Source organism: Lipotes vexillifer, unplaced genomic scaffold (assembly GCF_000442215.2).
Source record: "Lipotes vexillifer unplaced genomic scaffold, Lipotes_vexillifer_v1.1 scaffold1117, whole genome shotgun sequence".
Lineage (NCBI taxonomy): Eukaryota > Metazoa > Chordata > Mammalia > Artiodactyla > Lipotidae > Lipotes > Lipotes vexillifer.
Window position 1 is genome coordinate 128,542 of NW_006778824.1, and position 12,734 is coordinate 141,275.

Here is a 12,734-nt window from a genome sequence, read left to right on the forward strand (position 1 = left end):
GGCCACGACAGTGAGAGGCCCACATATCGCAAAAAAAAAAAGAAGAAAGAGAACAGAGAAAGTCAATGAAACCAAAAGCTTGTTCTTTGGGGACAGTCAATAACCTGTGACTGATGTCCTCAAGGTGATAAAGCAGCGGTCCCCAACCTTTTTGGCACCAGGGACCGGTTTCGTGAAAGACAGTTTTTCCACGGACAGGGTGGGGGGGAGATGGGATGCTCAGGCGGTAACGCGAGCGACAGGGAGCGACGGGGAGCGACGGGGAGCAGCAGAGGAAGCTTCACTCGCTCACGCGCCGCTCATCGCCCGCTGTGCGGCCTGGTTCCTAACAGGCCACAGACCGGTACCGGGTCCCCTGGAGGTTGGGGACCCCTGGGATAAAGGACAGCTCTGGGGCCCCACGGGACACCGGCGCTCACACCATCCTCAGCAGCGAGAACGAACTGACCAGATGTCTGCACAATGAAACCTCCCGGTGGTGACCAGTGTTAGAACATGGATGAATCCCGAGACGACAGGGCTGAGCAGGGAGTCCGCACCATGTGGCTCCACTCGTGAGATTCTAGGTGATGGGAAGCAGATGGGGCAGGAAGGGGCGGGGAGGAGGGGCTACAAAGCAGCGTAAGAATTGCGGGGGTTTTCTGGACTGTGGAACACTTTCACACGTCTATTAAACTGTACACTTTAAAGGACTGCACACTGTCTGTCTACAGTACTTTAACGGTGCTGTTTTTTCAGTCACGTTTGTCTGGGATGGGAGAGGAGGGGCCCGCCTTCCCACACTCACCCCAAGAGCTGGTGCCTGTTGAGGGTGTAGAGAAGGTAGTCAGCCAGGGTCTCCTCGCCCACCAGGTGGTCCAGCACGGTTCCTGGTAACAGGCAGCAAGGGTGAGCACACACACGTGCCGCTGAGGAGGCCAAGCCGTGGCCTGACCTGCCCCCACCAGACCCGCCCCACCTGTTAAACGGGAGGAGGGTGCCCCTCCAGGGCAGGCCAGGAGGACTGGTGGGTTCAGAGGGTGCAGAGTGTGTCACCTGTGAGCCAGGACCACACACGCTGCCCGAGACATCCTGCACCACAGCTCTGGACATCTCTGCAGCAGCCAGGCCAAGGCTGGCACAAGGCGCCCAGCCTGGGGGCCTGGGGGCCTGGGGGCCTGTTGCGGGGGGCTGGCTCACCACACAAGGCCAGCTTCAGGCCTGTCTCCACGCTTTGGATCCGAGGAGCCAGCACCCCAGGGGTGTCCAGCAGGAACATCAGCGGCCGCTCACACACCTGTGGGCACAGAGGGCAGTCAGCCAGCCACTCGAGCAGCCTCAAGCAGCCCCTCCCGCCAGGCCCTCTGCTGGGCACCACAGGCTTGAGGAGGCCCCAGAGCCTGCCCGCCAGTGTCATCACTGCCAGCAGCTCTCAGCTACCCCACAGGATGCCACTCCCGCGTGACGTGGAGAACGAATAAGAGCAGGAACCCAGCAGCTGCCCTCCTCCCAGGAGGACGGGCTCTGCCCTGACCCTGTGTGCCCTTGGGCAGCTTCCCTCATCTGTGAGACACGGTGGCACCTGTGCCCTCCCCCAGGCTTGCTGTGAGGACCGGGGCAGCGCTTGGTGGACAGAGCAGAGGGAAGGGGCGGTGGAGGCCCGGTGGCCGAGGGCCCCTACCTGAATCCTGGACATCACAGCTCTGGTGATCCCAGGCTCGCCACCCACCCTGGTGGCTTTTCCTGCAGGATAAAAGAGGGTGTCAGTGTCTGTTAAACACACAGGCAGGTAAGCTACAGAATGAGCAACGACACACGTGGAGACCTGGAGGGCCCCTAACACCAGGAGAGAACTGCCTCCCGGCCCTGAGAGTGGCCCAGCACCTGCTGAGCAACGGCCGTGACGTCTGGACCGGAGCTGCCCGCCACCATCACCCTCCTCCCTGCAAGACTGGGTCCCAAGCATCTGCCCCCGCACCGCCCAGAAGAGCCTGCCAGTGGGGCCACTCCTGACCAAGAGGCCACCTGTGCTCTGAACACTGGCTGCCCTGGGGCCCAGCTCAGGGTGTGTCCCAAGCAGACTCTGCACCCTCTGCTGAATCAACACAAGAGCAAAGGGACACATGCATCCATCAGCACACGGATGGATAAACGAAATGTGGTCCGTCCACACCACAGAGTATTATTCAGCCCGAAAAAGGAAGGAAATTATGAATCATGCTACAACATGGATGGACCCCGTAGAGTTAGGCTCCGTGAAATAAGCCTGACACAGGTCAGATCCTCTGATTCCAGTTATGTGACACCGGAGCTGTCAAATCCACACGACAGAAAGTAGACCAGAGGTTCCCAGGAGCTCAGGAGGGCGGTTACCATTTATGTCTAGAGTTTCTGCTTGAGATGATGGAAAAATCTGGAAATAGGTGGTGTGATGGTTGCACAGCACTTAATGTACTTAATGCCAATGATGTTTTTTAAAGCCACAACTAAAGAAAAATAAACAAAACAACAGCTGACTGTAACAGCTCTCCAGTTGGCAGCGAAACAGCCCGAGATGACGGTCTGGCACTGTTCGGGCTTTGGGGTGGTTCCCGAAGGACACACTCGTGCAGACTTGGTCTCAAAAGTTGAGAGGCGTGGGACAAGGACACAGGCCTGGGGCTCCCCCTCCCCAGGTCCTGGCCTGACGTCTCACCCCACGTATCCTACACACCTTGAGCACAGCGGGTCAGAGACAGATAAATGAAAGGACGAGATTACCAACATTTAGAAAAATCATCGCATATATTAAGCACTACAATTAAGCATTTAATTTTGAAGAGAGAAAGCGAATGAAGTATAAACTGTATGATGGAATGACTGTGTCTCACCAGCTGACTGCATGCCAGGCTGTCAGCTGGGTCCTCCTGGTGGGAAAAAACCCCCTGACGAGCTGGGGTCTCGGGCTCTGAAGTTCGTCCCAGCACAAGAACCAGCACCTGCCCCGGGGAACTACCTTTCCTGAGGTGCTGCCTCCGCAGGGAGTTGATGAGCGACGACTTGCCCACGTTGGGGACCCCAATCACCATGATGCAGTACTCCAGGTTCTGCAGGCGCGAGAGCAGGGATCAGCAGCCCAGCCAGACCCCCCAGACCCACACACGCCCAGGCCAGCTTAACAGGAAGGACAGTCGCTGCACCGGCCCTGCCCACCCACCTACTGAGACCCGGAGGACAGCGGGCTCCCCAGGGTGTGCTCAGCAGCTGGGTCTGGGGCTCCCCAGCGGGAGGGACGTCCCACAGCTGGCACTGGCCCACCACCAACCTCTCCTCGGTGATAGCGGTAGCTGCTCCCAACCAACTCCGTGACCTTCGGGATTATCTGCAAGAAACAGACCACAGGCACTTTCCTGGGGGAACTGGCCACCCTTAGCTTCTGCAGGTGGACACTCCAGCGCCCAGCACCGGACAGCTCAGGTCTGAACACGTCAAGGTTCAGGCTGCGCTACGGCGGGCGGGGGTGGGGGTCGCCTGTGCCCCACCTCGTCCCTCCACCAGGAACCAGCAGGACAGACCCCGTGGGGCGACGGCTGTGACTGCCAGCACCTGCTAACAAGATGCACGGCAGCCGGAGAAATTCTCAAATACAACTGGGAAAACAGGCACTAGACCCTCCACAGGCCCTTCCACCTTATGACCCCGGAACGTGTCTCGCAGCCTGACTCTGCTCCCTTCCCACCATCAGCCGTCAGGCCCGCGCTGCCCTCGGCACCAGGAGATGAGCATGCCCAGAACCCAAGCAATTACGGGTCGTCTCCGACACTGTGCTTCTTATGGAAGCACAACCTAATTCGTGGCATTTCTTTAACGTATTTAAGCAGAAGCATTAGAGCACAAAACAGAAAAAAACCCCACCTGCTTGATATTTTCATCCTTCACACAGTTGGTAAAAATGACATTTTTTAGGCCTTCTCCTTCTAAGTGGTGTATAATTTTCTGAAAGAGACGAGACGAAATTTCCATTTTAAACACTAAATGAAGACATGGGCAGTGTCATACGCTAAAGCCCAAGATCTGCTCGCTAGCCCAGAGCCGTGGCGGCCGGGGACTCAGGGAGGAGGCTGGGCCCACCGGGCAGCGCGAGGGGGCAACACAGCACCACGGACAGGCTGCCTGAGGAGACGTCCAGGGAGGGCAGCCTGGCCCCGCGGTGGCCCTGGGCGGCTGGCTCCATGTGAGGACACAGGGAGAGGAGGCCACACCAGGTCATTCCAAGTCACTCCCAGCACTGGAACTGCTCAGCGCTGGTCTCTGTCTGGTCGCACCATCACTCCCACTCCTCCTAACGAGCTTCCGCACAACGAGCTCCACTGAAACTAAGCTGTGAACTCAATCGGATTACAAAGTACAAGGAATACTTTAAAAGCCCCGAAGTAAACTAAGGTTAATATGAACTTACTGGCCGTAACATGAAGCAAAATCAGCGTATGACTGATATTTTTAAAACCAGTATTGCACTGTTTGATCAGCTACGGATTTACTTAAAGGAACAAAGAAATCGTTCATTAATTCAGTTAGTTTTACTCATTTATTTTATTTGTTATGAGGACACAGATTAAGGTCAGGCCATCACAAAGACACGTGTGAAGCTGTGCTTCAAGTGTACAAATTTGCACGGGACGCTGCCACCCACTGCACAGAGGCAGACACGGAGGGGCCACTGGGGGCTTCTCCTCTCCTTTCCTCCCCAAGCCCTTGGCCGCAGCACCTGAGAGGAGGGGCAAACACCCCAGCTACCTCCGCAGGTGAGACCCCCCCCAGCCCCGTGTCCCCTGGTCAGGCCACCTAGTGTGCCCGTCACTCCACAAAAATCAGCATTTTGGAGCAGGAACAACTGATGGGCGATACGACCCAAGTCTCAGCGAAGCAAAGCAGCTGAAAACTTGTGATCACCAGTAACTACAACTGCCCCTGCAGTGAAACCCGTGGGGTTCTGTTCTCAGAGCGGAGTGTGCTCAGCAGGAGGGATTTCAGTGAGCAGACGCACAGCCTGCACCACGGCAGGGGCGGGGTCCTGATGGGCCATGTCTTCCGCTCGGGTTCTCAATGAATGAAGAACCCTGTGGCTTCAGCACTTGCATTTCCCTGGCAATCAGGTGCTACAGGCCTGTGGCAGGGGTTTAAATAACTCAATGTACCACAGCCAACTAAGAAACCGGAAATGTGTTCTTGCTGCTGCGAAAAGAAAAGCTCCACAAAAGAAAAAAAACTGGCTTGATTTCAAGACCCTGACACCTACTCTTTACAAAGGATTTGGTAACAGCAAGGAGGGCAGAGAAGAGCTTCACCAGTAACGTTCCTGAATACTCACGTTTCTCTTACTCAGGGACAAGGGGAAACACACGCCCGGCCTGGTCACTGTATCCCTGTCCCGCAGGGCTCAGGGAAATCCCCTAGCTGCTTTGGGCCTCCCGCCTTCCAGCTTCCAGATCACTCAGTGGGCAGCAGGCAGCCCACAGGCCAGCCAGGGGTCTGGGAGGCCGTGGGGCTGGCCAGCGAGGACACCAGGGGCAAACGCAGCCACCAGGAGGCCTCCAGGCCAGCGCTGTCCAGGGGACGGTCACTCACCTCATGAGGCAACAGAAACGTTAGCGAATGAAAGTGAAATAAAACGCGGACGTCAGCCTCACAGCAGCAACTACGACCCACGTGCTCACAGCCTCGCGGGTCCAGCGGCCACCACGTGGGGTGCTCGGCTCCGGCCGCACCTCCTGGCCACCTGCTATAGGAGGCGCACGCTTCGATCACTTGGATCATGAGTTAAACAAAGGGTAGTTTGCTAAAGCTGGCGGGCCCGGGCGGCCCGACACCACGTCCGCCCAGTGATCCGGTCCGACTCAGGGGCGCTCACACTGAATGCCCTGCAGGGCATTACCTGCTGCTCCTTCAGATCCGCCAGGTCCATCTTGTTGAGGACGAGCAAGTGAGGCTTAAGCCCAAGGGTCTCCTGAAACAGAGGGTTTCGGCCTGAAAGTGGGATGTGGCAAAATTAAGGCAAAATTCCTTCAAAGCTTTACCAGCCAATTAATGTACTTTGCCTTGTCTTGTTACGCAGACTGGACCCACCTTCGAAAGGAAACCTTCAGAAGGGACAGAGCAGAGGAAGCCCGGTCTGGGAGCAAGCGAGCTCGGGCCAGCCCAGCCTCCCAGCCTCCCACCGAGACCAACCCCCCATCGTGCCTGCCCTGCCAGTGCCACGGAGCCACTGCAGGCCCTCGCCACTTCCTGCGGACAAGAGGCAGAGCACAGACAGGGCAGTGGCTCTCAAGTGGCTTCTCAAACAGGAACGATGGTGGCAAAAACAAAAAACAAAGCCCACTGGAAGGTTTTACAACTAGACCATTGTTCAGTTGCCAAAATGATCTGATGGCTCAAAAAAAGTCCCTCCCACAGAGTCCTGACTAGTATATGTCAGACCACCACCGCCACCCACCGCAGCCACCCTCTGGAGTTCCCACGAAGACCTCCAGTGAACCTGCCTCCTTACTGGAGGGGCAGAGGCCCTTCTTCCCTCAGCCAGGGGCCCTTGGCGCTCACTGTCAAGTGCCACCTCCCGTGACACGGACCCAGGCAGGAGGGACGTCTGTCTGTGTCCTCATCTCGTGAGCACTCGGCCCCTATCTGGTGCTTGTCTACTACGAGGCCAGGCCTCAACGTGCCCTGGGTCTAGGCACCCAGTCAAGTGCTGTGTCCTCACCCACACAACAAAGGGACTTTCCGTAAACAGCCCTCTTCCCTCAGAGGTTAACCAAGCCTGTGCTAATTCGTAACGCTGCAAGCCTCCAGACTCCCTCACGGCGCCAACCTGGAGGAGAAATCAGAACATCTAGAGACTAAAGGAGCAGAGGTGGCCTCTCATCACAGCACACGGAGCAGTAAGGGCAGGTTTCATTGTTTTTCAATAATCAGACATATAACTGCCAGTAAGCCCTTTTGACTGGCATAAGCTCTTCTGACTGGCATGAGGTATTGTACAAACTGATACATTTAGCCTACAGTAGAGAAATTCCCACAGGCCTTTGAAACAGAGAAAACAGTCCCTCGCGCTCCACCCTAGAGATGGCAATGACTCTCAAGCCAACACCTTCGCCATACAAGGAAAATCTAAACACAGCTCAGATAAGTACAACAAAAGAAGGCTCTGAAAAGTATACTCATCACTGAGCGAGATGGTTACATCTTGCCAATCCACGCCTCAAGTATATCAAGAAAAGCCTGGTTGGCAGGAACGTTTTAATGGAGGTTTCATATCCCACCTGGACTGGGTTGGAAGGCCTGGGCGTGCCAGGCAGAGGTCTGAGAGAAACGATGCCACCTGCATATCAAAGAGGAGCTTTCTGGGCCCCACAGAGATTCTGATGCACTAGCCTGTAAAGGGGCCCAGATATCGGTATTTTCAAAAGCCCCCGGGGGAATTCTCGTGCGTAATGAGGACTGAGAACCACTGCTTCAAATGTCAATCATTATGACAGGTGACGCTGCTGACCACTGTGGTGCTGACTGGACCAGAGCAGGGACCAGAGAAGGTAGACAGAAACAAGGTAACAAGCCAGGAATGCTTCCTGCTTGACTCAGGAGGGTCTCCCCTGCACTACAGTTCTGCACCCAATGCCAATGGGGCTGGGGGCATCCCTCACCACCAAGCAATCCTCCACCACCACCAGCTGGGTGTCCTAGTATTCAACACAGTTCTGCCACTATCTACCTGGAGATGACATCAGACCCCACAGGTTAAGGGCTCAGGACTGCTACCACCCCCCACTTCAGACACCAACTGCAAGTCGAGGTTGTCACCTGGTGACAACCAACATGCTGTCTGACCAACGGGCTATGGGAGGAGGGCTCCCATGACCCCCTCCTTCGGTCCTAGCAATATTAGTCTGCCAGACTGGCTCAAGGAATTAAGAGAAACATTTTATTTACTAGATCAGACTTATTATAAGACCTAACTCTGGAATAGCCAGATGGAAGACATGTATAGGGTGAGGGATGGGGAAGGGACCCGGAGCTTCCATTACCTCTATATGCCACTATGCCTGCATCTCCACACCTCACCAACCCAGAAGCTGTCCCCAGCCCACCCCTCAACCTTTTGGGTTTTTACAGCGGCTTCATTACACAGGCAGGACAGAATGAATCACTGGCCTTGGGTGACTGAACTCAATCTCCAGCCCCTCTCCTTTCCGTAAGGTCAGAGGGTAGGACTGAAAGTTCTAAGGCTCCCATATCAAGGTTGGTTCCCCCAGCAACCAGCTCCCTACCTTAGGTGACTTAGGGTCTTTTCCAAAATCACCTCATTAACATAACAAAAGACACCTTAACAGGCTCCTCACTTAGGAACTTCCAAGACTTTCAGGAGCTCTGTGCCAGAACCAGGACACAGACCCAATATGTATCGCTTATTGTAAGTCACAATGTCACAACCGCCAAAGGATATCCGGGCATCATGGACCTCGATGATACAGTCCACCAGCTTTAGGCTGCTCTGCATCTTCTTCAGCCCTGGAAAACAGAAGAAGGGCGCGTGAGGGAAGAAAGGGCTCCGCGGCCTTTTACGAGAGGGGCAAGATTTAAGCTGAACTGTCAAGAGTGACGCACCGTCACAAACAACCTAAAATGAATACATCTGAGTGCAGTGCTCCAGTAAACAATAACTGTGTCTCCTTCAAATTCAACCCTGGTGGCTGAGGAGAGAAAGTTCAGGTCCCTGCCTGAGGGACACCTGCACATCACAGGGTGAGGTCAGAGCCCATCTGTCTACACCACTTCCACAAGTGGGCGACTCTAGGAATATTTAACCTCTACGGGTCTTTATCTATAAAGCAGAGAAACACTGACTAACTGACTCATGGGGCCCTCAATCCTGTGTGGAGATGACGATGGTTTAGGTACCAACCTCAGCCACTCACCCTGGACGACACACACACAAGGCACTGAACTCACCCTGCACTAGGAACACAACAATGCCCCTCTTCTGCGGCTCAGCAGTGACACCGCCCCTCAGACTCCCCTCCCACAGCCAAGCCCTGTCATTTACGCACATCCTCAGACATCTCACCTCACCCCACATGCCGCTTCCCGCGGGCGCCCCGTCCCTCCCGAGCACCGACGCGCGGAGCACCCGTCACCAAGCCCGGCAGAGCAGGCGCCAAAGGGGGCGGGAGCAGGGGGAGGGTGGCAATCCGTCACACGGGGAAGGGCTGGACCCGTCCTACGTGTCTTCTTGGGGCCAAACTTTGACAAATAAACGGTGAGAAACTCCCAGAGAGGTTTGGGCAGAAGATAACAAACTCGATCTACGTCTCAAAGGTTCTGAGGTGTCTGAATTGCTGAATACAACTTGTAAAGTGCTTTCCTACCCCTACTTCATCTAGTCTCCAAAGTAACGTCAGGAATTTATCTTTTCCAAAGCAGATGTGTAAACTGAGGCTTCGGGAGCCGAGTGGCAGAAGGGCCTTGCGACCCCCGCCCTACCCGCTCGCGGGCGACTCGCGGGCGACCCGCGAAGAGCCGGGTAAACAGCGTGGGCCCCGCCGCGTCTCGCCGGACCTCACCCTTGGCCATGTGGCCCGGGAACCAGCGCGCCACGTCGCGACCGTCTAGGGGGAAGCTCTCCCGCCAGGCGGCCCGGGCGGCGCCGCACAGCGCGCGCGTGGTGAGCCTCATGGCGCCGCGTCCCGAGCGCCGCGGACCGCTCCATCAACGGACTTCTCCGCCGGGCCCGCGACCCCACACAAGGGTTCCGACGCTCCAAGCTTCCGCAGCGCGGCCCGCGCGTGCGCGCACGACTCTGCCTCTAGCGGCGGACCCCGAGAGGGGGCGGCGGCCCGGGGGCGGGGCTATGAGCAGGGGCGTGGCTCCGAGCCAGGGGCGGACCCACGCAGTCCCGGGGGTTATCGGGGTCCAGGGTTTAGTAATTCATTAAATTAAAAAATCCTCGTTCTTCCTAAACGTATCCTGAGCATAAGTAACAAAATTTAGCAGTCCGCTGTCAGTTTGGTCCCTTTTTACAAACTTGGTCAAAATTTTTCAGATATTTAAAATTTAACTTACAAGTGTAACATCCTTTTCTAAGTACTCTGGATTTTAAAGTAACAAACAAACCCTTTGCAAAAACTGACTGCAGTTCTGCTAAATTAAACCTATTTGACCAAACAGCGTCAAAATTCCCTTCACTGTTCCAATACTCTATAAATGTCAGATTGTAACTTTTTTTTTTTTTTTTTTTTTGGCCGCGCCTTATGGCTTGCAGGATCTGAGTTGCAACCAGGGGTTGAACCTGGGTCATGGCAGTAGGAGCCCAGGGTCCTAACCACTAGGCCACCAGATTTTAACTTTACATCTCAAGTCTGAGTAACTACTGACTGCACTTCGAGTTACAAGAGTAAGACAATAATGGAATTTTTTTTTTTTGGTCTGCGTGGGGTCTTCGTTGCTGCACGTGGGCTTTCTCTAGTTGCGGCGAGCGGGGGCTACGCTTCATTGCGGTGCACGGGCCTCTCACTGCGGTGGCTTCTCGTTGTGGAGCATGGGCTCTAGGCGTGTGGGCTTCAGTAGTTGTGGCACATGGGCTCAGTAGTTGTGGCTCACGGGCTCTAGAGCGCAGGCTCAATAGTTGTGGCACACAGACTTAGTTGCTCTGTGGCATGTGGGATCTTCCCGGACCAGGGCTCGAACCCGTGTCCCCAGTATTGGCAGGCGGATTCTTAATCACTGCGCCACCAGGGAAACCCTAAAGAAATTTTTTAAACAAGCTCCTAAAACTCCAAAGATGCTCAGATTCTCAGCACAAAGACATCATTACTGTCATCTTGATGGCCTTAAACCTCCTAATACTCAGGGCTAATGGTTCCTGGGGCTGAGACAAGCCCTTCAGGTGGCTGACTGAGACCATCTGGGCCTCCTGCCAGGCCTCCCAGCACCCCTCCTGAGCCAGCCCAGACAGCCTGAGTCCTGCACCCAGACTCATGAAACCTGAGACGTCAACAACACAGAACTCTGTGCCTGATGCACGCTGTGTTCTTCCATGGCCCTAGGACCAAAGAACGAAAATAAAAACCCTCCTGAAGCCCAGATTTCTCTCACAGCTGTCTGACAGGCAGGTGCCCCAAGTGAGACAACTCCAGGGACACAAAGCAGTGGACACACAGACAGACCTCTGGGGGCAGAGGGAAGGTCCCAGGGAGGGCGATTTGACCCAAGATGAGAAGTCGATAAGGTGCCAGGATGGAGGATGGGGGTGTGTGTCTGGCACCATGGCCCAGAGCCTGGCCACTTGGGGCTGAAGAGAAGCCCAGAGGCAGTTCTCCAGGCATGCATATACTCCTCCAGGGAGCCAGGGCCCCAACCCGAAGCAGGACACACCCTGCAGCCCAAGGTCTGAGGAGGGTCAGGAGCCACTGACCTCGAGGTGGGTGCCAGGCCGGTGGGTGCCAGGCCGGTGGGCGCCAGGCCGGTGGGCCCCGTGCCTGCCACATGGAGTCCCGGCCTCTGCAGCTCCTGCACCTCCCTGCACAGGCTAGCCTCCAGCTGCACCGCCTCCCCGGGACGGTCCTGGAAAGATGCCCAAGCTCTGCCGTGGCAGCTGTGAGACTGGCCATTGTCACCCTCACCCGAGGCTTCTGTCCTTTCCTCAGCTGTGAGATGGGGGCCATGCAGCCCATTCCCTGGGGCTCTGAGGATGCAGCGAGGGAAGATGGGAGAAGCTAAGCACAGCACCCAGGCCCCCAACACACTCCCCACATTTACCCCATCACTGCCCAGGGCACCCTCACACACTCACCCCAGCGCCGCCCAGGGCACCCTCACACGCTCACCCCAGCGCCGCCCAGGGCACCCTCACACGCTCACAGCAATGCCGCCCAGGGCACCCACTCCTCTGCACCCTTCAGACCTCACTGTTCACCTCCTCCAGAAAGCCCTGGGCCCTCGGGTCAGAAAAGGGCGCCCCCTCCCCCGCGCACTCCTGTCTCACACTCACTGGCCCTCGCCCAGACGGTAGGGCAGCCAGTGCCTGAACAACGGGGAGGTCCACTGGCTCTGCTGCCACCAGCAACGAGAATTCAGACACCTGTGAACACACCCAGGGTCCAGGGTGGCCGGAGTAGGCGGGCCACATGCTGGGGGCACAGGGCCCTGCACTGACCGGAGCCCGGGGCACGACGAGGACAGAGCAACCCATGCTGCAGCTCCGAGGCATAAGGACGACTCTGGACAAAGGACACTTTTACACAGTTTATGTTCTTCCAACCGCATCAGCAGCAGCATCCCACCCCTCCCTTCTCCAGGAAGACTTCGCGCTCAGCTCAAGCTCAGCCCTGGCCGGACTCCAGCGACTTGGAAAAGGAGGGAGCTGACCCCAGTGACATTAACATCCCAAATCCCAAGTTCGACTGAACCTTGTCCATCAAAGGAAAGGGTGGGGCCAGCCTCCCCGGGACCCGGGAACTGGAAGAGCAGAGTCGAGCTCAGAGCCGGGCTCAGGCCGCTGTGCCTGCGAATCCCACAGAGCAATGAGCCGGTCAGCCTCCCTCCAGCCGGACAGCAGAGCTCCGTGCGTGGTGGAGTAAAATGTCCGGTGTGTGGCTTCCCCTGCAAACAGGACCTGGAGCTGCAAAGAAGGGTGGGCTTAGGGTGGGTGCCAGGGGTTGGCCACAAGCCTCACACACTCCTCCCCAAACACAGAGCGAAAAACCAAAAAGACGGAAATCAGCAGG

The 12,734-nt window shown here is 56.4% G+C and overlaps 2 protein-coding genes across 2 annotated transcripts in view; both read right to left on the reverse strand.

Moving 5' to 3' along the window:
• The window catches only part of MTG1 (mitochondrial ribosome associated GTPase 1), a 14,987-nt gene extending 5,219 nt beyond the window's left edge, over positions 1 to 9,768 (reverse strand). The window contains exons 1-9 of the mRNA XM_007451991.1: positions 9,573 to 9,768; positions 8,456 to 8,520; positions 5,894 to 5,998; positions 3,874 to 3,954; positions 3,284 to 3,340; positions 2,975 to 3,065; positions 1,661 to 1,722; positions 1,180 to 1,276; positions 788 to 869 (exon numbers count right to left, since the gene is read on the reverse strand). Coding sequence (XP_007452053.1) covers positions 788 to 869; positions 1,180 to 1,276; positions 1,661 to 1,722; positions 2,975 to 3,065; positions 3,284 to 3,340; positions 3,874 to 3,954; positions 5,894 to 5,998; positions 8,456 to 8,520; positions 9,573 to 9,684 — 752 coding nt within the window. The 5' untranslated portion in view covers positions 9,685 to 9,768. The remainder of the gene's footprint in view (positions 1 to 787; positions 870 to 1,179; positions 1,277 to 1,660; positions 1,723 to 2,974; positions 3,066 to 3,283; positions 3,341 to 3,873; positions 3,955 to 5,893; positions 5,999 to 8,455; positions 8,521 to 9,572) is intronic.
• A 2,469-nt stretch (positions 9,769 to 12,237) lies between these two features.
• PAOX (polyamine oxidase) overlaps positions 12,238 to 12,734 on the reverse strand; it is an 8,294-nt gene continuing 7,797 nt past the window's right edge. Inside the window, exon 7 of the mRNA XM_007451992.1 lies at positions 12,238 to 12,628. Within this exon, the coding sequence (XP_007452054.1) occupies positions 12,425 to 12,628 (204 nt within the window). The 3' untranslated portion in view covers positions 12,238 to 12,424. The remainder of the gene's footprint in view (positions 12,629 to 12,734) is intronic.